The 21,756-nt window shown below is 44.4% G+C and overlaps 1 protein-coding gene across 1 annotated transcript; it reads left to right on the plus strand.

Moving 5' to 3' along the window:
* Positions 1-15,856: 15,856 nt before the first annotated feature.
* PPP1R3G (protein phosphatase 1 regulatory subunit 3G) lies at positions 15,857-20,365 on the plus strand. Its single transcript, XM_087762780.1, has one exon. The coding sequence runs from the start codon at positions 18,176-18,178 to the stop codon at positions 19,034-19,036; it is 861 nt and encodes a 286-aa protein (XP_087618906.1). The 5' UTR covers positions 15,857-18,175; the 3' UTR covers positions 19,037-20,365.
* The last annotated feature ends 1,391 nt before the right edge of the window (positions 20,366-21,756 follow it).

Here is a 21,756-nt window from a genome sequence, read left to right on the forward strand (position 1 = left end):
GCCACCTGAGCACACTGCTGGCTCATGTTCAGATGGCTGTCAACCAACACCCCCAGGTCCTTTTCTGCCAGGCAGCTCTCCAGCCACTCCTCCCCCAGCCTGTAGCGTTGCATGGGGTTGTTGTGACCCAAGTGCAAGAACCGGCACCGAGCCTTGTTGAACCTTGTTGGCCTCAGCCCAACGATGCAGCCTGTCCAGGTCCCTCTGTAGGGCCTTCCTGCCCTCCAGCAGATCGACACTTCCACCCAACTTGGTGTCATCTGCAATCTTACGGAGGGTGCACTCAATCCCCTCATCAAGGTCATCAATAAAGATATTGAACAGGACCAGCCCCAACACCGAGCCCTGCAAAACACCACTCGTGACCGGCCGCCAACTGGATTTGACTCCATTCACCACCACTCTCTGGGTTCGGCCATCCAGCCACATTTTTACCCAGCGAAGAGTGCACTTATCCAAGCCATGAGCAGCCAGCTTCTCCAGGAGAATGCTGTGGGAGACAGTGTCAACGGCCTTACTAAAGTCCTGGTAGACAACATCCACAGCCTTCCCCTCATCCACCAAGCGGGTCACCTTGTCATAGAAGGAGATCACATTGGCCAAGCAGGACCTTCCCTTCATGAACCCATACTGGCTGGGCCTGATCCCCTGATTGTCCTGCACATGCCGCATGATGGCACTCAAGATGATCTGCTCCATGACCTTCCCCGGCACCGAGGTCAGGCCGACAGGCCTGTAGTTCCCCAGATCCTCCTTCCGACCCTTTTTGTAGATGGGCGTCACATTTGCAACGAGCAAAAAAACCTAAACAGTTTGCTGCTTCTTTACATTGTATATTTTATATAAAGCATGTACAAAAATTTCCTCTTTCTGCCTTCCTGCACATTTTCTCTTCCTGGTCCCCTAACTTTGTGGCTCCTGATTTAGTTTAAAATGGTACTGAGCAACTTTCTTGGTATTTGCTGTTTCTGTACACTGTACAAGGCTGTATGTAACCTTACTTAAAAGACCACTCAAGTCTGTTCACCAGACGTCCATCAAGCTGGCAAGGCTGGTGCTCAGTTTTGATACCAGTTTGACAACAGTAGTTCAGAGATCCCAAGCTTGCCCTAGGGAGAACTTGACCTGCTATTTCTAGATGTGATGTTCGATGTTAACGTTGCTCAGGGGTACATGAGTTTGGTTATTCCTCTCCCTGAGGTGGCTGGATACCAAGAGGAAAAGTTTGTTCAGTATAGGTTAGTATAGGAAGTTTGTTTAGTATAGAAAAGTATAGGTTATGGGTCATTTTATCAACAGCTGCAGTGTTACACGAACCATAAAATTCCTATGATTTTACTCATTCACCAGCTACATATCTTGGTGGTTTGATATCGTAACTCGAGTGCTCTTGTGCACTACCTGGTCAGTTATTGGTTGTTTGGCTGAGGTATACAGGTAGCACTTAGGTTTTCTAGATGTGTATTTCCAGTCTGGTGAATTTATGTTACAGCTCCAGCTTCAGCAGTCGATACGCCCAGGCTCCACTTCTAGCACAGACTGCACTTTTCTGGTGCTCTGTCTATGTTTGGGTCTGCCTGATGTTGCTGACTTAATAGCTGTAAATAGCTAGCAGTGTGAAAAGGCTGGTCCTTGCAAGGTCTGTGTTGCAGAACCGTGCTTGCCTGATGGAAGGAGAGATGCTACTGAGGAGTTACTAGTTCAGCGCTTCTGGCTTGTTAGGCTGATTCAGACCCACTTGTTTGAGGGCACGGGCTTTCCGAGTGCTTGTTTACTGAAGTGGCATCAAGATACTGCTGCTCTGAACTCGGTGGCTTGTATCCTCCAATGCGTGAGACTGAGATGAAGCTACACGTCATGAGGTCGCTGGCTCATTAAAGTTTGTGGAGGAGGGCTGAATTCTGTATAAATTGGATTAATTGGATTATTATGAATCAAAAAAGACTATGTAATCACAGTAGCCTTCTAATTTAAAGCATGCAAACATTAATGGGAAAAGCACTACATGATTAATGTCAGTTATTATCATACCCGCAAGCAGAAGCCTCTGTGTGCAGATGAGCATCACGCTGCAATGATCAGAAAGCCTGTTCTACTAAAGGGGTGAAAAGTTCAAGCCTCTGATCAATAAGCCCAGAGATCCAGAGAGGAAATTCAGCTATACTCAAAGCAGCCTGTGGAGTTGGGGTTTTTTTGTGGTTTGGTTTTTTTTTTTTTTTGTGAGCTTCTCTATGCTAATAAAATTTATGCTTTCTGCTAGGGATACAAATGGATAGGAAAAGAAATGAGGGAAAAATATGTTGGGGAAGGGTCAAGAGAGTCAAGATTCGTGGTTGCATATTCAGAGTTAAGTCAGTATTTTAGGGATTTTGGCAGAAGTGTAGTTCACTGCAGCTCAGTGGAGCACTGAAGGATTCACATCACTCTTCAGTTAGTTTGGTTCATATGTCAGGCAATTAATTTTAACCCACCCTTACTCCTATACGTCGGCTGTCCTATTATAGAGTATGTGTGTTTTAAAGAACTCCCTGAAAATACTGAACGACATTAAAAAAAACATTCAGCAGTCCAGTAGTCTGTGCTGTAACATACAGAATTTCCCTGTCTTTAAATGGGCTGTATATACGTACGCTAATTGTTGGTAAATGCTGACATTTTTATAGTCGTTGTTACAGTTTTTTGAGTATTTGGGTATAGGGTTTCGCTATATTGTTAAAAAAAAAAAGACATTTTAAACTTTAAATAATTTAAGCGACACAGCCTCTATAAAGCTATCACAATTTTCCCAAGGATTTCAAACCAGTGACAGGGTAATGCAGTTTTACAGCAATTCTGTTTCTGCATGTTTGAAGAGAGTTACAGGCTGTAGTCAAGAGGAAAGAAATGCCTTGAGTCTGCCTGTGGTAATAGCTTGGAATAGGGGAGGATCTCTAAAATATTTCCTGGGACTGGTGAAATTTGATTCTGTTTTGGTATAAAATGACTGATTTTGGAAAGAAAAGCCTGATCCTCACATTATGTACAGTATCTCTAGTTGCGAAGCCCAGCTGCTTCTTGTATGTATCTTTTTCTATCAAAGAGCAATCTTAAATCATTATTTCTGGTGGATTTTCTGATAAAAAAAAAGTAACATCATTATAATACCTAGAGTTTCATAAAATCAAATCTAAACAAATATTTATCATATATATCTTGAATTTTGTTTGTGTCTTTAAGATGAATCAAAATATTTTTCTTTTCAGTCACTGTTTTTTTCTTACTTAAATATTGTTGACTGCACAGACAAGAAGGAAGGATGTTGTCTAGATCTTTTAACCTTGGCTATTGTAATTAGTACTTTGCAAAATAGAAACAAACATATATCTGGTGCCTTGTTCATCTGAAATTAATAAAGTATGTAAGACGCTGAAAACCAGCATTTCACTTGATCAGTGTCAACTGCTTTTTTCATTGAGGAGAGTGGAAAGATGGTGAAGATGTGGATAGTTAGCTTTATATCCTGTTTTTACACAATTCGGTCCAAAAGTTCAGAGCAGTGATGGATTGTAGAAATCATCCCACTCAGACTTGTTTTTCTAGGAGATTACAAACAAAGCTTCTGCCAAGCTACTCCCCAAAGCAGCTGTTCAAGCCAGGAAGAACAGTGAATGCTAACCATGGATGGAGTCGCTGGATTTGGTTTAAATGCAATTAAAAAAAACCCAATCAACCTGATCTGTTTCTCCTAGCGTTAAAAAACACTGTAATCTGGGAAACCTCACACTCACTTTTGTGATAGTACAGTGGGAGAGGAAATGAGAAGGATAATTATTCTGACAAGGTTCTGAGGAGCAGGGGTCTTTTTCATCTATGTTCAAGCAGAGCCTTCACTTGCCTCCTAAGGATCAGATTTTGGCTGGGCCCTGCATGGTGATGGGGAATTTTCATGCACTTTCTCTCTCCCTCTAAACAGATTGACTGTTGCTCACATTATGGCTAATGCGAGACGCACGTGCTCTTACACGGCGCCCGTTGGGGCAAGCTACTCCACAGTGTTTGAGGAGGAGCTGGGAATCTGTTCCTCTATTCACTCATCCTTGCAGAAGGTAACAAACTGTGGCCACGTTCCCCTGGTTGCTCCTTCATCTTCTGGGAAATGTCCTCGAGAACACTTCCACACCCGCCTCAACCTTCCACGGGCAATAAATATGTGTCCCTCTCCTCATCCCATAAGAAGGTTTTTCCCTTTTCTATTGCTAAGTGCTCCTCCCCCAGCTCTACAGATAACAGGCACCATTTTTCCTCAAATTGTCTAATCAATTAACATGATTGTGTTAAACTCCTAGCAGTCTTGTTCTCAACCTGTACTTAATTTTTCCACTTATATCGTTTGGTCTGCGAAAGGATAGTAGCTGTCCCTGCAAAAATTGCCTTGATAATATCCTTAGAGCGTCGTATTTCTAGTAACATTAGTGCTGCTCCTGGGATTGCAGCAGATCGCACTGTTACTTTAATGCACCGTCATGAAGATACAGAATGCAAAGCAAAGAGCAAATAAAGCATTCCCTCCTGTACACACCTCTAAAAAAAGAGTGTAGAAATCCAATGTTCAAAGTAGGGGGCATTTTCTCTGAAGATCGGTGCAGAGTAATTCCTTCCTGTCACAGCTCAAGCTTCCAGCCTGCTTCAAGGAGAGGGTTTGCCATTCCCACCAATAAATCAGTAATATTTCCTCTACCTATTATTGTGTATTCCTTTGTATGTTGATGCATATTGTTAATAAATATCTGGATTGCCAGACCACTGGCATTTTCTCTCACTAAACTGTTTTTCTTACACCCTCAAATCATAGAAGATCGCATGCGGCACTTCACACTTCTGCAAACTCTCATGGGGCCATGGTGGGGCTGTGTTTTGACTGAGGATGGGCAGCAAAGTTTGGCCCTGCAAGTTCTGTGCAGTGAAATATCAATCATCCTTTTGCAGCACAGCATCGAAGTCATGTGGTTGCCGATTTTGAGCAAAGAGAAGCTGAAGATGGTGCCAGCAGAGGAAGAAAGCCACGGAGAGAGGAGACAGCCTCTGTCCTCTCTGCCAGTTGGAGGCCTGTTTCGCTACAGCTGGATGGCCAGCTTGCCTCAGCCACCCAGCCTGTACACAGGCAGTTAAAAAGCAGTTACTGGAACACCGGGATGCCCGATTTCTGTCTTTAATATTAGCTATGAAATCAAGCAACAGAAACTGTGTAGTAATTTAAAATAACCTGAGATTAAAAAAAAAGCTACATGTTCCCAGGTAAGAGTAGTATGTGCGGGAGGGTCTAAGGATTTAGGGACCAATGTGGTATTATCAAAAGTGAAGGACACAAGACCAAATTTAGAATTGTACATTGCATTCATTTGATCTAGTTTTGATCTAGAAATACACGAAAATAGTTATTCTGGAAAACCTAGTTAAGAATGATTTTTTGCATGTAAGCCCCTGTTTCAATACACTTATTCTGGAGTAAATCCTCTTTTTCCCATTTCACTGAATTCATATTATTAGGATTAAGAATATTTACATACCGAGTTGTTCAGAAATGTGGAGTTTTTCATATTTGCAATTATGGACATGGACTTTAACAGCCTGCCATATTATAAATCACTTTCAAAGATATGACTTAAAGTTTCAAATCACTTTCACTTAAAAACTTTTAAAAATGTTGTTCTCTATTAGCAGGCTGTCCTTATCGTTCCACTTTAGATGCATTTTTAGTACTTGGATTGTTTTGTAGACTACTCCTGCAATGCCCAAACATTATTCCTATGTTGCCATTTTGGTGCCAAAGCACAGTACTTTCACAAGCTGCACCGCAGTCAGCGTGTCTATACCTGTGTCACTCAGAAACCATTCTCACACTGACACTTAAATGTGAATTCAGACTTTTAAGTTCAGGTTCCCATTTTTTAAGTTTTATATGTAAATTCTTCACTAAATTCTTGACATTAATGTTCAAAGAATCCCATACGCACCCATTAATTGTTCATGTTATATTAATAACTAGGCTTTGAACCATTTCTCTCCAGTCACCTGGAAGCTCCGGTATGAGGAATGAGTTTTGTGGAGCCCTTGAAGAGAGGGGTAAGGAACAGGAGCCTGGCTACATTCATGTAAAAATCTGGTATCGGGTATTTATATCACTAAAAATATCATCCCTGCCCCCACCCTCCAACTGTGCTTGACAGCAGCTGATATTAAACCGGATCATAGGCTCAATGGAAGCAAGTTTTGTTCAGGAAGTATTGCAAAGACTATGTGAAGGACAACTGTCAAATTAGTATAAATACACACATATATATGAGTGTAGACATATGAGAGTATATGAGAACACAGAAGCGTATATAAGATTATAAACATACACATGTGTATATATCTATGAGTGGAAGCCCATAACTACACATGTGACATTATCTTTTTCCTCTGGTCCCCATGATTTTTAAGACTGGAAGTCTCCCAAGCACCTTTCCAAGATGGAGCGCCCAGTAAGATGTTAGGTGAGCAGATTGTTCTAGTCTGCTTTCCTTTTTCTCTCATTCTTCCCTGTTCATACACGCAGTCTCATTTACCGTTGGTTTTTTTTTCCCCTTCTGTTTTTTTGCAGAATGACTTTAAGGTCTTTCTGTTTCTTGTTTTAAATCCATATTTTGAATGAAATATTAAAAATGCCACTTTGAAAGACAAGCAATCTGTGATTTTTGGTTTAAATTTAAATTCTGGTGAACTGAAAACAATTGTGTTTCCTATAAAGGCAATTTTATCCAAAAAGCTGGGAAAATGTGAAATTTCGTCCATTATTTTTTCATGCATAAAGTAAGAAAAAAATTTGAATAAAAGCTCTGCCACTACAGGTCAGCTCTTTACCTGAGGTCCAAGGAGCTTCTGCATCACTTGATACACAACCCATTCACAGCAAACCAGCTGCTAATTGCCATGATGGGAAGGAAAATTAATTTTATCTTTAAAGCTTGTGTCCTTGTATTCTGCCTGCTAGCAGTTTGCGTTCAGATGATCTTCTTGCCAAAGTTGCTGCTACCGCTTCTGGCCAAACGTGTTAGAGAACAGGCAAGCCGTTGTACCTGCCTGCAATTTTGTTTTAGACGAAAAATCCAGACAAGAAACTGCACCATCCGTTCGCTCAAGAAAACAGCAAAAATTGGATCAGTGTGAAGACACAGCATCTCAAATAAGCTTTTAGACTTCACTGGTTGCCTGGAGGAACAGAGCTCTCTGCAGAACATACTGAAAGGTCACCCCCTCACTGCTTTTATCCACTGCACTTAAATGTGAAAAATAAAGTGACTTGCATCTTGTTGCAGTTCAGTGCCAATACTTTATGGGTCTTCCTGTTCTGTAATATGAATCAAGAAATGATGACTACATGGATTCAGTCGTAAACCATAATGACTAGACACCCCCTGAACATATGGGAGGAAAGAGACATAGAATTTTACATAGAGTCATTAATCTTCAAATTTGAAAGTAAGACAGGCTTCACAGTTAAATAAAAATGCTCTGCATTTGGCCAAGATAAACCTTTTGTTCTTGGAGTAAGAAGGAAGGGACTTCTGTTGGGAAACAGATGTGTCCTTGTGGGAGGAGTAAGAAATGCCATTTTTTCTTCACTTGGAGGGATAAGTAGAAAACAGCATGTAAAATTAAGTGAAATTAAGTAGAATTTTCAGGACAATGGGTAAAAAAGGAAAATTGGGAAGGAGAGAAAATTACTCTTGAGGTAGGCCTTTGAGGTCCTTTGACTTAACTGAATCACTGAATCCATTCAACATTCAGAATAAAAATGAATCCGTTGCTCTTAAACTCTTGCTCAGTTCATTAGTTCATTCTTCCCCCTTGGTTCTTAAGCTGCTCCTCCCCGTGACTCCAGCCTGATTACTAAATCACTCCGCAAGATAATGAAGGGCTCCAAATTTTGGTTCCCTAAGATTGGCCTGGCTACTCTTGATCTTGTTGAGTGATCCTGAGGTCTGCAAGTAAGATGCTCGGTTTGAAAGGATCTGGGTATATGATTAGGAAACAGAGGTACATAGGGGAGAGGGACACTAGTTACCAGATATCAATTCATAATTGAGACTCTACAGTCTGTGATTTACTTAAAAGATTCAAATTTATACCCTGCAGTTGCTTACAGCAGTGTAAGTTTGGAATTACGCCCTTAACGTCAGCAAAGTTAAAAAGCATGGTATAAAGCAACACGACCGATGTGAGTTGACAGTGACCTACTTACTGCTGTTGGGAACAGAATAATGTAGAGCAGTAAAAACTTTCTGTTCACTTTAATTGCGCTCCTGCAGGGTGTGAATGGCAACGCTTCTTATTCAGGAACATCTTTGTTTCCACAGAGAAGTGTCTTCTTTCAACGGGATTGTTTTTGAACTCCTTACAGTGTGGTTGTTTCTTGAAACATTTTCTAACTGAAGTGAGTTGAGCCCTTCTGCTTCACCAAGTAAAAAGATAAACAACTCAGTTTTGGCGCCATTAGGTTGCATTTACAGTCTATCATATTATAGAGACATTAGAAATGATGTACTGAATCACAGAAGTAGCAGCCTTTAAAGGTCTCATCAGTTTGGGAGTGAAAAGAAATAGGAGACATGTGGGATTTGTCTTTTTGTTTTAGTTGGATATGAAAATGGGGACAGAAGCAGAGTTATAGCAGATTAGTAGTCCAGATACCAGCAAAAGAGCCATATTTAGCTAAAGTTATTCTTAAATATTTACTGTATGATAATGTCAACTAAGTTTTATCTGCAGATGGCTCATAAATGGAACTGCCTTGAATTGTGCCAAACCAGTACTGGGAACAAGGAGCCTAAAAGAACTTTATTAAGGTTGCAATCTCAATTCCTGTATATATGAATCATAATTTCTTAGTAAGAGTTTAATGCCATGATCACATATTAACTTGGGTGGAGGATTTGGACTTTATTTGCTTCAAATTGCAAAGAAGGCAGGAAGGGAAAGGATGGTCCTGCCATGGAGGCAAGTGATTTCTAGCCTGGAGGGACTGAATTTTATTGCTGCTCCTGGCATCAAGCACCTAGCAATGCTAAGCAAATTGCTTCAACTAACTTGGTTACCTATTGCATGTTGCTAACTTTCTACTCTGAGAACCCAAGCAGTCAGATTTCTGAGGTACTGAGCACTTACAGTTCTAGCTGAAATCAAAAGGAGCGATGGTCTGAACCCCTGTAAAATCTTACATACTAATAAGCAACCCAAAAGTCAAGTTGCACACATCCAAAATGAGCACTTAGAATAAAGGGACACCTTTCACCTTTACCTCTCCGTAGCTCAGCTCTCTAGTAGTAAAATCAGGAATGCTTAATCTCATAGTAGTCTACTATTTCTGAAGCACTTGGAAGATATTGTGGTGCTGAGCACTATGGAGGATCCCGTGAAGAAATCCGATCACATCTCCAGAGCAGGACTGGAATACTGTTCCATAAACAAGGCCTACAGCTATATATTGAGCAATGTGGAGAAAAGCAATGACACCAGCATTGAGTAGCTGTCTATCTTGTGTGCTTAATGAGACAGTCCTGAGGGAAAAATGGCCTATGAATGCATAATTAAAGGCTGTAACCTAAATGATACACCCAAAAAGGCTGCATTAAGGTTACGAAGGCAACGTGACTTTGGGCAATTTCTAGGATACGGGTGCTTGAGTCTGTATGCTCAACATTCTTTTAACATGGATTTTTTTGTGGGTAATTAATACTAAGCTCTGCTCTACTCTTTAGAAAAAGAAATGATGCATTGATTTGAGGAAATGCAGCATATACCCCCTTTGAAATGTGGGCACTACGAAAGAGTAGACAAAGTATACTTTATTCCCCTAAGTTTGCAGGACAAGGCTTATCTCTGTTTGAGACTGCTCTTCTTCAGCACAAACTTTGGCTACTGGGACTTGAAAGAAATTGCCATGCGTTCTTCAGTGAGCAGAAGCAGACATGAGTTTGTAAATGAAACTAGGCATAGACCTTCAATAGATTATTTCGCTCATTAGTTTTGTATTTTATCATGCTTGTAACTTTTTATAACATCAGCTTGGGGGAACATATCTTCCAATCCTGCAAAGCAGTGACTTCGCGGAAATGACACAGATATTGCATCTACGCATGTATTTGCAATTGAATACTTGCTAAATTGATTTGTAGGCTTAGGTGAAATTATTTTCTTTGACCATCAGCATCACTGCAGTTTGTTCAGCAATTCTTTCCAAATATCCAGTACAGGTACTGGTCAGCCTGATCGTTATTTTTTCTAAGCTGTTCTGTGCATTCAGGTTCCTCTATTGCATTTGTCAATGCATTCAAGAAGTCTACCATTTTCACAGCTCAGGCGATAAGAGCATAGTGGGAGCAGGGAAGAAGAAAACAGCTTCCTAAAATGTAGTCTTTTTATTACATAAAGAAGTGATTAAAGCATCTGCTTTAGTTTTCATAAGAAGATGTTGCAAATCTCTTACAGCTAGAACGGTTCAAGATTTTTTGAAGATGGGAAATAGTGTCTTTTCCAACAAAACTGACATTTGTTCATTGAAGAAAGTTAGTTCCTTATAAAAACAACTACCTGAAGAATGGTTTGTTTCCTTACTATGAGACACGGCAATATTTTTTTAATACCTCTGCAAACTTTCCGTAAACTTCTATATGACAGGTTCAGCAGCAACCCTGACTTCACATTCACACGCCTCCTCCTCTTTCATCCCCTAGCCAACGATTCCTGCCTTCTCTTCCCCCACCCCAAGCTGCAGCAGGTTACCTCTTGAAGCGTGCTAACGTACCCTTTCGTTTTTGGTTGATGGTCTGCTTCTGTCCTAGATTGGTACCCTGGCAGGATCATGTGTGCCTTGCATTGAAAGGCTTCAACTCCGGTTTGCTTTAAACAGAAGGTGGTCCTGATTTTGAAGTGTTTTCTGATTTTAAAGTGTTAGGCAATGCTGGTTCAGTTTGCAGGACAGGGGATCCTTTACACGTTACTTCAATTTTTCATTTTGTTGCTGGAGAAGAACGTATTTGCAATTAAATGACATTTAAAAGTAATTACAATCAACCACACCACCAGATGGAGCTGCTTTTCTGACTTTCCTGCTGAAGGTTCTGAAACCGTGGGACTGAATTCACTGGGACTGTGGGACTTAACTGTATTTACAGTCAATGAATCAGAACACGCTCTTTTTTTACTTCTGGTGATGCAGGACTGAGCATCCCTGCATTCACATATGGCTGTTTCAGTGATTTCTATTTGTATACTGCTAACAATAGCTATTATGCCAGTCCTTTGCTTTTGCAGGGTTAGGCTGTGTCATGCAGTCCTGTTTCTTGCTTGTGCACTTGAGAGTTTTCAAGTATAGGCTTACTTCTTAGAATGGCACAGTAATATTAAAGCAGAATGTATTTCTGCTTTTTTTTCCTACTGTAAAAACTATTAACATTCTTTAGAAATGCAAATCTCTCTCTGTTCAGACCACTACACAATATATTTTATTCCCTGAAATTCAACTCTGAAGTCTTCTTTTGTGCTTTTAGCAGTATTGTACTGTGTTACAGATACCTAGTTGCTGGTCTGTATGTACATCAACTGAAGTTACAATGTTCATAAGTCATGAGAATCAATATAAGTTACTGTGATAAACATTCTCTCTCTTACAATATCTTCTATCCGGTACCTGTTTAGCTATCTACTATCATAGCTCTGCAACTGAGAACAAACTAACTGAGGCAGTTCTGGGGAACTGCAAAGAGACAGGGTTGCATTTCTTCCTTTTTTGGTGGTTTGGAAAACTCCACATTCAAGCAAACAACTTTTAACGTAGGATTTATACAGCAAGGTTACTTGGAAAGCCTATCCCTGTGTTTTAACCCAAGTGAAAGAAATGAGACTGACGTACAACTTATCCAGTTGTGACTGCTGGACTGAAAAGGTTGGCCTGCATTTGCCAGGAGCTGTTAGAACAGGCTATATTGCACAACTCTATTTTCCCAAAAGACAGGGAGGTATCTGAGCTGATGAGGTCAGGTTACCATTCAGTTATGCCACGTCAAACACGACTCTAAAGACCGGCGGAGGCTTTGCCAGCCGACGTCACGAAGGTCCTTCTGACTAGATGGCCAATTCTGTTGTCCTCCGAGAGTCCAAATGAGTTCATGCTGCTATTGATTTTCAGTCAGCTACATGCCTTGCTGCTTGTGAAAAAGACAAACACAAAAATACAGAACAGAATTAATGTGGGTACAAGTTCATGTCACTTTCCATTTTCATGTCTCATTTCCAGTGGGCAAAAATCTAATGCCTTACAGGGGAAAAAAAGGGGAAAAAAATCTAATGCCTTGGACATCTAATGTTCACGTGCTAACAGCTCAAAAAACTGGTTTAGAGATGTGTTGTTTTGTTGTGTGTATTTTATATACTTCCTAGGAGTTCATTTTGCAGGGTATTTCAAGCATTTGGAATTTTGCAGTGTCCTTAGTCAAGATGTAAACACATCTTCTGTCCGAATAGGTTTCCTGACAGAGTTTTAAGGAGACATTGCTTTTTGTTTTCCAGAGGCTGTCTGCTAGGTGGCAGGGCAGGAGCAAAATCCAGCATTTTAAGACAGACATCAAGAAAAAAAAAATATTATTTTAGTAGCCAGCAACAGTTTTGGGGGTAGAATGCACTTTATAGCAGACTACTCTGAATAAGATGGAGCTTCTTTCTCACTGAAGTCCCTAGCAATATCAAAGCATAATGCAGGGCAACAGTTTGATCCAAATCATGTTTTTCCTAGATCGCTAAATAAAAAATACACATAAACATAGAGGTTTTATATGCGAGAACCTGGATCCTAGTGCTCATCAGAAACCGTTGGAAGAGATGTGGTTCTGCAGCTTTCTGGAGATCCACATTAAAACAAACAAAAACCATAAAACCAAACCCTTTTCAACTCCTATGCTGTGAATAAATTCTGGAAGCTGGAACAATTTTTCTCACTGATAATCTGAGCTTGCCCTTTCAAAGACTGTCTGTTTGGGTCAAATTGTTGAAATGCAACAGTAAGTCTTTCTATTAGGATGGCAGCTTGTATGTAGGTTTTTTATCATAATATGATTTACTGAATCAAAATTTGACAAACAACTTAAGATTTTCAGTGTACCACGTGAATATAAACAGTTTAGGTAAATATCTTATAAATCACAGGTATTAAAACAAAACTTGACACCTCTGAGTCACAAGAACCAAACAACACTTCTGAAATCTTAGTAAATGGCAAGTTTTTTGTGCAATGTGGTTTTGTCACAGTTAATGCAAACTCTAGTCTGAATTTAGTGTTTGTTCGAGCACTTGGAAACTTTTCCATACAATTTTGGCAAAACGGAAAGTAAAAGAAAAAAGATTAATCCTTTGTGCCTTTGCTATATATTTGCTTGTCACAAAGAATGAGCTTGCTTTTATACCAGATGCAGAGGAATCTTGGACCTACTGAAATCAGTGACACAACTCCACCTTTGAAGAGGTTAGCATTTCACCCAAATGAAGGGATCTTCCTTGCCTTATTGCCAAATACCGGCTATGAGTCATTGAAAAGGAGATTCCACATCATTATGGGAAACACACCATTGCTGTGATTCGCGAAAACAGAATAAATATATTTTCATATATTTAAAGTAGTCTCTACTTCCCCTAAGGAATGCCAGATGCAAGTCTGCTGAGAGACAAGACAAAATATACAGCAGACATCTCTAAAAGTGATTGTCTGAAAGACTCAAAAGCTCTAAAGGATTTTGCTTGCTGAGCATCCTGCAGAAATTAGGTTTAAATCTTTGGATTTCAGATTTGGAAACTAAAATAATCACTTCCAAATATTTGTTTCCATTTCAGTACTTTTTCCATTACAGATGTAATGCATGCCTGTTTGGAGTACAGCTGCTTGGTTTTCCCTGCATAAGGAAGAAAATTAGGTCTAGTAATCTAACTTCTGAATAATTTCTAGTCAGACTGTGTAGAGCCACTGAGTCTTTCATTCAGGGTTTGACCCTCCTCACAAACACAGTAAACTGAAATCCTATCCTTATTAAAAATACAGAGAAGCTAGAATTTCCCATGGGATAGGCAACATTTTTTTTAAATAACTGAGGAGGCTATTAGTATCTTCCTTGCCATTTTTGTACAAGCAATATAACTTAAAATTGGAATGAAGAACTACATGATTTTCAAAGTGAAGCAAGAAGATCATTAAGAACAAATGCTGCTAGAATTTGAGATAATCCCTGCATATTTCTAAATCCCTGTAAATTGTGTAATATTGCTTCGTAGTTATTAGTCATTCACGTCTTCTGGAAAGCTATTGTCACGGGAGATTTTCTTAGAAAGACTCGAGTGGGGAATTGGAGAGATTTGGCATATGTGAACTAGGTACATCCATTAAGTATGGAATGAATACTTTCCTCTTGGACTAACTAGAAAATCTGCTAGCTTTGGGTTTGAAGGTTGAAGCTACTATTAAAAGAGCAGAAAAAGAAATTACGAGCAGTGTTTGAATGGGCTTCTGGATTAAATTGTGTGGTTGAGTTGAATCAACCGAATCCCCCAGTTACTTGAGTCTGGGTGTCTGCAAACAAGTATTGTCACGTCCGTTTTGTGTCCAAATGAAGACGACTATTGATCCAAGCAGCTTGACCAATTTATTAAATTGCACATCCAATAGAGCTCCAAACCAAAGCAGCAAACCAAAATCTCTGATCTAACAAGTCCTGAGAAATACATAATACAATACCATGACTCGCTTACCAGCGATTTGCGCATTCATATTTCTTTTATGCCATTCGGCAGCCATTTTAGGTTGCAGATGCTCCTGCAAGATGTGGGTGTGTTGAATGCAGGGTGGGGATTAGAGGGACAAGGTGGGTAGCTGGGAAGCACGGAGGGGGGAAATTAAAGAAGAAGGTGCTGTGTTGATCGCCTATGTAGTTTATGACCTTAAACATAACTGGCCAAAGCTCAGGGAATGCAAAAAAGCCTCCTGATTGCGAATCTGCTGTCTTGTCTTTTACTAGGAAATCCCTCCGTTTTTATCTCAACACTTTCTTTAATAACAAATGAAGTAAATAGTATTTAGAAGCCTGAGCTCCTGGTTGCCCTGCTCTTTTAAGAGAATCCATTTTGAAATACTTAAAGAGACAACACTAAATGCCTCCTTAACAAATGTCCACTGGCATAGTTTGTCACATGCGCTGAACATCTGTTGTAAAGGTTTATCTGATTTTAAATTACTCCCTTTCAGAATGGTAGCAATTGATTACCACTAAAAATCCAGCTTCCTTTTGTATGCCGTTAATTGCCAGATCTTAATTCTTCCCATGCAACATGGAGTCCTGTTGCCGTAACTGCTTTTGCTTAATTTCTGTGAACAGCAGGCCTTTTTGCAGGCCTGTCTCCCAGAGTTATGGAATATGTAAGAAAAGTATATTAATTGCTACAATATCACTTAACTTTTATCAGTATTTACACTAAGTTTCTCTCCTTGCTGTCCCTGATTTTGCTTGAACCTTTCACATTTCTCTGTAATTTCTACTAGTCCAAATGGTTTTGCCTTATCAGCAAATGGCACATTTTTTCCCTTTGCTGCCTGAAACATTTGTTAACGATTTGGCAAGCTGAGGAAGCATGCGTTAGTGGAATAAACACCACATGAGGAAGTTAAGGGCTGGTTTCTTCATTTCTGTTTTCCTCATCATGAAACAGATATTACTTTGAGAAAGTAAAGTAGTAGTGTTTTATTTTATCTAAGGAATCTTGACAATATTGTAAAAGTACTAAGCACCGTTACCTACACATCACCTGTTCATCTTTCTTCTTTCCAACTTGGTAATTTGAGGTGCCACAAGCCTCGGATAGGTGGGTCATGAGGTCTCATTTCCAGGCGCAGCTGAGAAAGCACCTGCATGGCAACCTGTTTTCATCCAAGTGGATGCTAACAGGAGAGTGGCCCAACGTTGTCGTCCACTGCTCTGTTACAGCCACCGGCAGGTCGAGAGCGACGGCGAAGGCAGGTGAAAGCGGTGCCTTCCCTGCCAACAGTCGTGTGGGGGAAGGCGACAATTGTTCCCCTCCTTCTTGCGCTGCATCGCAGACCTCAGCTGAGTAGCTCAGGCGCGTGCTCTGTGGTTTAATACCATTAAGTTGGGGCTGCTTAGCTCAAAGAGCTTAAACGGCGGCACCCGGGCTCGCTCGGGCGGGAGGAGGCAAAGGAGCGCGCCTACGAGCAGCGCAGCCAACAGCCTGGCGAAGGCGGCAGCTTGCAGCGGAGTGGTGGTGACGAGCAGTTGACGGCAAACTGGTGTTCGTCATGTTTTCCATGAGTACAGCTGGTGCCAGCGAGAACGTCTGTCCTTCCTTCCTCTTCTTACAACGCTCGAAACCGAACTACCAACAAATGTCGAGTGCCCGGCCAGAAGCCAGAGGAATCAGAATATTCGGCACTTCGAAGTGACCGTTCGCTGCTCAGCTCTTTGGTCAGGGTGCAGTAAGAAGACCCTCACAGCAGTGCCTGCTAAGGAAACTGTTTAGCGATGTTTCTGCTGCTTTGACATTCGTTCCTCGGCGAGACCCAGACTGCGCGCTCAGTTGAACTGCCCTGGATTCACTCACGTTGGGAGGCTGCTTTTTGGCAACCAGGCTGATGCTAAAAATAAAACAAACTATGCAAAACAAACACAAAAACCCTCTGATGAATCCATAGCGGGAGTGTATTGCTTCAGAGAGTACCATGTTATTTGCTTTTTAGTGTCTCTTCCATGAGAAAAAGAATGGAGGGAAGTTTAATAATATAATATTTTTGCAATCATCCGTGCAAATCACCCCCAGACAACAGCACTGGCAGGCACAAAGTATAGAATGAAGTTTGGAAAATTCTTAGAAATGGGTCTCACTACACCAATAAAAGTATCTTGTTATGAGGATGTTGTTTACTGTACATCATGCTCAGAAAATAAAACTGAGGATTCTAATTCTCCTCATTTGTTTAAAAGGTAAAGCCTGTATTTTGTTTTTCATCCTGGATTCTTGTGGTTAAGTGGAACCTTTGAAGACAGCCTGACCTTCAGAAAGGCTGCGTGCCCACACGTGTGAGCCTCCTCAGCCTCTGGACTTTCTTTTCCACAAGCAGAGTACTGCTGGTACCAAGTGTGAGTAAAAAAACGGTCAGAGACATTTGCCTACAAAATGTATCATACTTTAAAAAGTGAATGCCTTCGGTGTTCCTTTTACCTTTGGGGTTTTGCCCTCGAGTTCAGGTCTCAAAGCTTTTCTCTGCGGTTAGGATGGGTGGAAACCAATTTAAACATAAAAGCTGCGCGGGGGTCTCACAAACTCTCGGCTGTGAAGACGGACATTTGGCGACGAGCAGGGCAGAGGGGCAGGACCCGGCGCTACGGGCGCCCGGGCAGGCGGGAGCGGGGAGGCCCGGCCCCGGCCCCGGCCCCGGCCCCGGCCCCGGGGGTCGGCTCGGCTCGGCCGCCCGCCGCCCCCCGCCCTTGCCCAGGGCCGCGGCTGCAGCTCCGCCGTGGGGCTGGGCGACGTCCTGCTTCACCCTGGGCCTCTGGGCTTCTTCTTCGGGGTCTCTCCGCTGGGTGGAAGCCTGAACAATGACGACGATGCTGATAATTAATTATAATAACGATGAAGCCTGCTCCAGCAGCCCACGACCCCGCCTTTCCCCCCGGCCTGGCTCTGCGGGGCGCGGAGCCGCGGCGGCAGCGGGGGGACACCCGCGGGCACAGCCGGCTCCGCGGGAGCGCCCGTCGTTTCTCGCCGTCTCCCCTCCGGAGCCCATAAAACGCCGGGCAGCGTCGCTCGCAGCTCCCTCCTCCGCGCCACGGTACCGCCGGGCCGCGGACGGGAGGACGTGCGTGGCCGCCCGTCGCGGCCCCGGCCGCCTCCGTACCGCCCGTCCCGGCAGGTCCCGCCCCCGCCCGCAGCGCCGCGGCCGCCCCAGCCCCGGCCCCGGCCCCGGCCCCGCGGGGAGGCTCCGGGCCCGGCGGGGGGGCGCGCCCCTCGCCCGGGGCCTGCGGCGGGGGCGCCGGATAAAGCGGTGCCGGCCGGCCCGCCTGCCGCCAGAGGGGCGGCCGGGAGGGGCCCAGCGGGGCGCCCCGCCATGGCGAGCCCCGCACGCCCGCGGCAGGAGCTGGCGGCGGAGGAGCGGCGGCTCCGCGGCGCGGCCCCGACGCTGCCCCGCGACGCCAAGCGGGAGGCGGCGGGGGAGCAGCGGCTGCTGCTGCTGGAGCTGCGCCGCTGCGGGCGGCCGCCGTCCCCCGGCCCCGGCGAGCGGCGGGAGGAGGGGGAGGAGAAGGAAGAGGAGGAGGAGGAGGAAGCGGCGGCGGGCGAAGGCTGTTGCAGCAAGTGCAAGAAGCGGGTGCAGTTCGCCGACTCGCTGGGGCTGAGCCTCGCCAGCGTCAAGCACTTCAGCGAGGCCGAGGAGCCGCAAGTGCCGCCCGCCGCCCTGTCCCGCCTGCAGAGCCCGCCCGCCGAGGAGCCGGACCCGCCGCCGCCCGGCGGGGACCCGCCGCCGCCGGCCCTGCGCCTGGTGCCCGACTTCCCCGACGGCGGGGAGCCCAGCGCCGAGCGGCTGCGGCGGCAGCGCGTCTGCCTGGAGCGGCTGGCGCGGCCCCCGGCGCCCACCGACGTGCGGGGCACGCTGCAAGTGCTGGGCTGCCCCGGCCCCCGGGAGGTGACGGTGCGCTACACCTTCAACGAGTGGCTCTCCTTCCTGGACGTCCCGGCCGCCCCCCTGCCCCCGGCCCCGGCGGCCGCCGGCGACCCGCCGGCCGAGCGCTACGGCTTCAGCCTCTGCGTCCCGCCGAGCCTGCGGGAGGGCTCGGCCCTCCACTTCGCCATCCGCTACCGCAGCCCGCAGGGCGAGTACTGGGACAACAACGGCGGCCGCAACTACACGCTGCGCTGCTGCGGATCCCCCGGGGCCGGCGCCCCGCCGCCCCCCGCCGCCCCCCGCTCCTGAGGCCGCCGGGCGAGGGGCGCCGCGCCGAGCCGAGCCCAGCCGGGCGGGGGGCGGCCGCCGCGGCCCCGCACCCTCGGGCCCGGCCCGGGAGGGCGACGGAGGGCGGGCGCCGAGGCTGCCGGCCCGGGGACTACCCGAGTCCGGTGGTCTTTCAGCGGGCGCTTCGGTTTTGCCGGCCAGACGTGGGTGTGCGTAGGCTCGCATTGCTGTGGCTTGTGGAATCGTTTTCCTTTTTTTTTTGTGGAGAGGAGAAGGAGACTGAGTAGTGTGGGCTTTGCTCTTCCCCTCCTGAAGTGAATTTTTGAGGTCTTGATTTGGGCTTGACTTCGCTTACCCAACTAGTCAGAGATGCACGGAGCGCTTGTGTGAAAACTTCACGGCGTGTTCTCTACGGATTTAACGTAGCATCCCAGTCTTCCCGTTCTCACATCCATTTCAGAGACAGAGTACTGCGACAGCAATGGTGTGTTTTCTTTTTTTTTAATGATTTTTTTGGTTCAATGGACTCCATAACAATACAGTTCACTGCTGCGATCACCTGTCAAACCCATGACAGGCTCGTGTGCCCGTCCCACCTTGGCCGTGCCTGTGGCGGCTCGGAACAACAGGCAGTCTGTTTTGGGGCTGGATCCAGGGCTGGACTGGGCTGCTCTGGTTTTTGTCATTCAGCACACTTTGATACCGCTCCCCGCCTTCCCCAGGCTTGTGTGTAGGTCCCGTCTGGCTAATAGCAGCCAACAGGGACTTGTGCAAAAATGTATTTGTTTAAAATAGACTGGTGACTTCTTTTCACGCAATTGACAAGTCTAAAACCGGGACAAAGGAGGAGTTAAAATATTTGCTGATGCTAGGTTTATCAGGAGAACTTTGGTAACACCTTTGAGTAATGCACTGTAAAGCAAAAGATGGTGTCTGTCTCACACATGGTTCTGTATTTTCAGATTTGGGGAGCAGTGACTGATTTGGATGGCCTTCTTGCTGAGGAGAGGGAGAGAGAGGGTGTCCTCAGTAATGAATGAAAACAAGTGCCTTAGTTCAGCTCTCCTTATCTTACATTTTGCACCACATTTCTCAAGTATTTATAATTTATTCGGCTTATTTTGCTACATATTTTTCAGTATTTGAATGTTGTTGGGAAGGGTTTTCTTGAGCACACCGTTGGACTTTATAGCATTGGACACTTGAAATGATTTCTACAATCTTCACTCTTGCATTGTCAGCCTAGAGGTTGACTACTACTGATGTCCCAAGTCTTGAAATTAAGCAAAAAGTACCAAGGAAAATGGGTTTGCAAGAATAAAAAAAGCTTAAAAAAAGTTAAAAAGCTCACCATGACAAATCTTTTTTTCTGTATAGCAAAATGTAACAGGATACTTCTCAGTTTTGCAACCTGGTTGTGCCCCTACCCTAAGGTGTGCGGTGCAGAGGGGATCGATCAAGCTGTGCCTCGCCGTAACCGGGAGCGTTGCCCGTCCCTAAGAGGCATTGCGGGCTGTACGCTGAAAATGACGGTGGTCCTGCCAGAGCCACGAGGCAGATCGCCCTGTGCGTGCCTGACGGCTCGGTATGCTCTCGTAACGGGCATCTTGTGCAGAGCTGTGGTGTGAGGAAGCTTTACTAGCACGGGTGGAAAATTGCTAGGTTTCAGTCAAATTTTGTTCTGGCTCTTCTGCGGCTTTGACTCTACTTGGTTTCTTCTGATACAGTATCTCAAAATTCGGGTTAATTTTTCGGATGAAAAAGTAAGTAGGTAAGCCATTGTCAGAATGCAGAAGATGTTAGGACATGGGTGTATGTTCTTCATCAAGACCGTGGAAGCTTATTTTCCTTTTTGAAACAGCATACTGTGAGTTTTCTCAGGTCTTCATTTCCTCTGCAGACAGAAAACATCTTAAAGCCCATTATGAGCACCTTAGAAAATTTTGCACCTCTATAAAATTCCCCATACTTGAAAATAAGTCTTCAGCTAACCTGCCTCTTCAGAGAGCTGGTCCAAAATCGGAGCTAGAAGCAGGGGGCTTACTGGGGAGAAGACGTGAAGCAGAGGGAGCTTCAGTTCCTGCAGTTTCTGCAGTTTTGCCAACGCGCGCACTCCTGCCGAAACACAGGCTGCCCTCCCTCCCCCCTAAAAACCTGTACATAAACCATAGCGTAGAGAATACGGCCAGGTATAAAGGGGTGTTTAATTCCTTCAGAAAGCAGCGTGCTGTTAGCCTAGCACCAATCGCTTTGGAAACTCACAGAGGAAAAGCTCCACGCGCCCAACCAGAAGCTCTTACTGTTGTTTTCCAAGTTCCACGTAGACTCCCGCCAAAAGCATGAAGGGTTTTAAGGGAGAATAGAGAGCTCTGCTACTTCCCTACGCAAGCTTGGTTTAAAACTATCGTGCGTTACAGGATTACAGGATATTACATGGAATAATCTGGTATGAATTAGCCTTTCTTCAGATAGTTGCGTCAGTGAGCTAGCGTGGTCTTAGGCTGATATGCGATGCTAACAGCATTAAGATTGAGTCTTAACATTTCAGTACAGTGTAATATTTGGGGCTTCTGGAGCCCACTCCTTATTCTGTGTTTTGTTTATTAATTGCTTCAGAGAAGAAGGAAACTTGGCCAAAGAAAGGGAGGGGAGGGATCTCTTCTTAAACAGAATTTAAAGGAGTAGCTGTATTCTGATGGCTGTGTCTGGGCAGAGGTGCAGAGCTGGCGGCTTGAAGAATC

This window comes from Nipponia nippon, unplaced genomic scaffold (genome assembly GCF_047370975.1).
Source record: "Nipponia nippon isolate SJK-2023a ecotype South Korea unplaced genomic scaffold, ASM4737097v1 scaffold_1, whole genome shotgun sequence".
NCBI lineage: Eukaryota > Metazoa > Chordata > Aves > Pelecaniformes > Threskiornithidae > Nipponia > Nipponia nippon.

What these genes read in the sequence shown, in the direction of transcription:
- PPP1R3G (XM_087762780.1), top strand. Translation starts at nt 18,176, where the DNA reads ATGGCGAGCCCCGCACGCCCGCGGCAGGAGCTGGCGGCGGAGGAGCGG.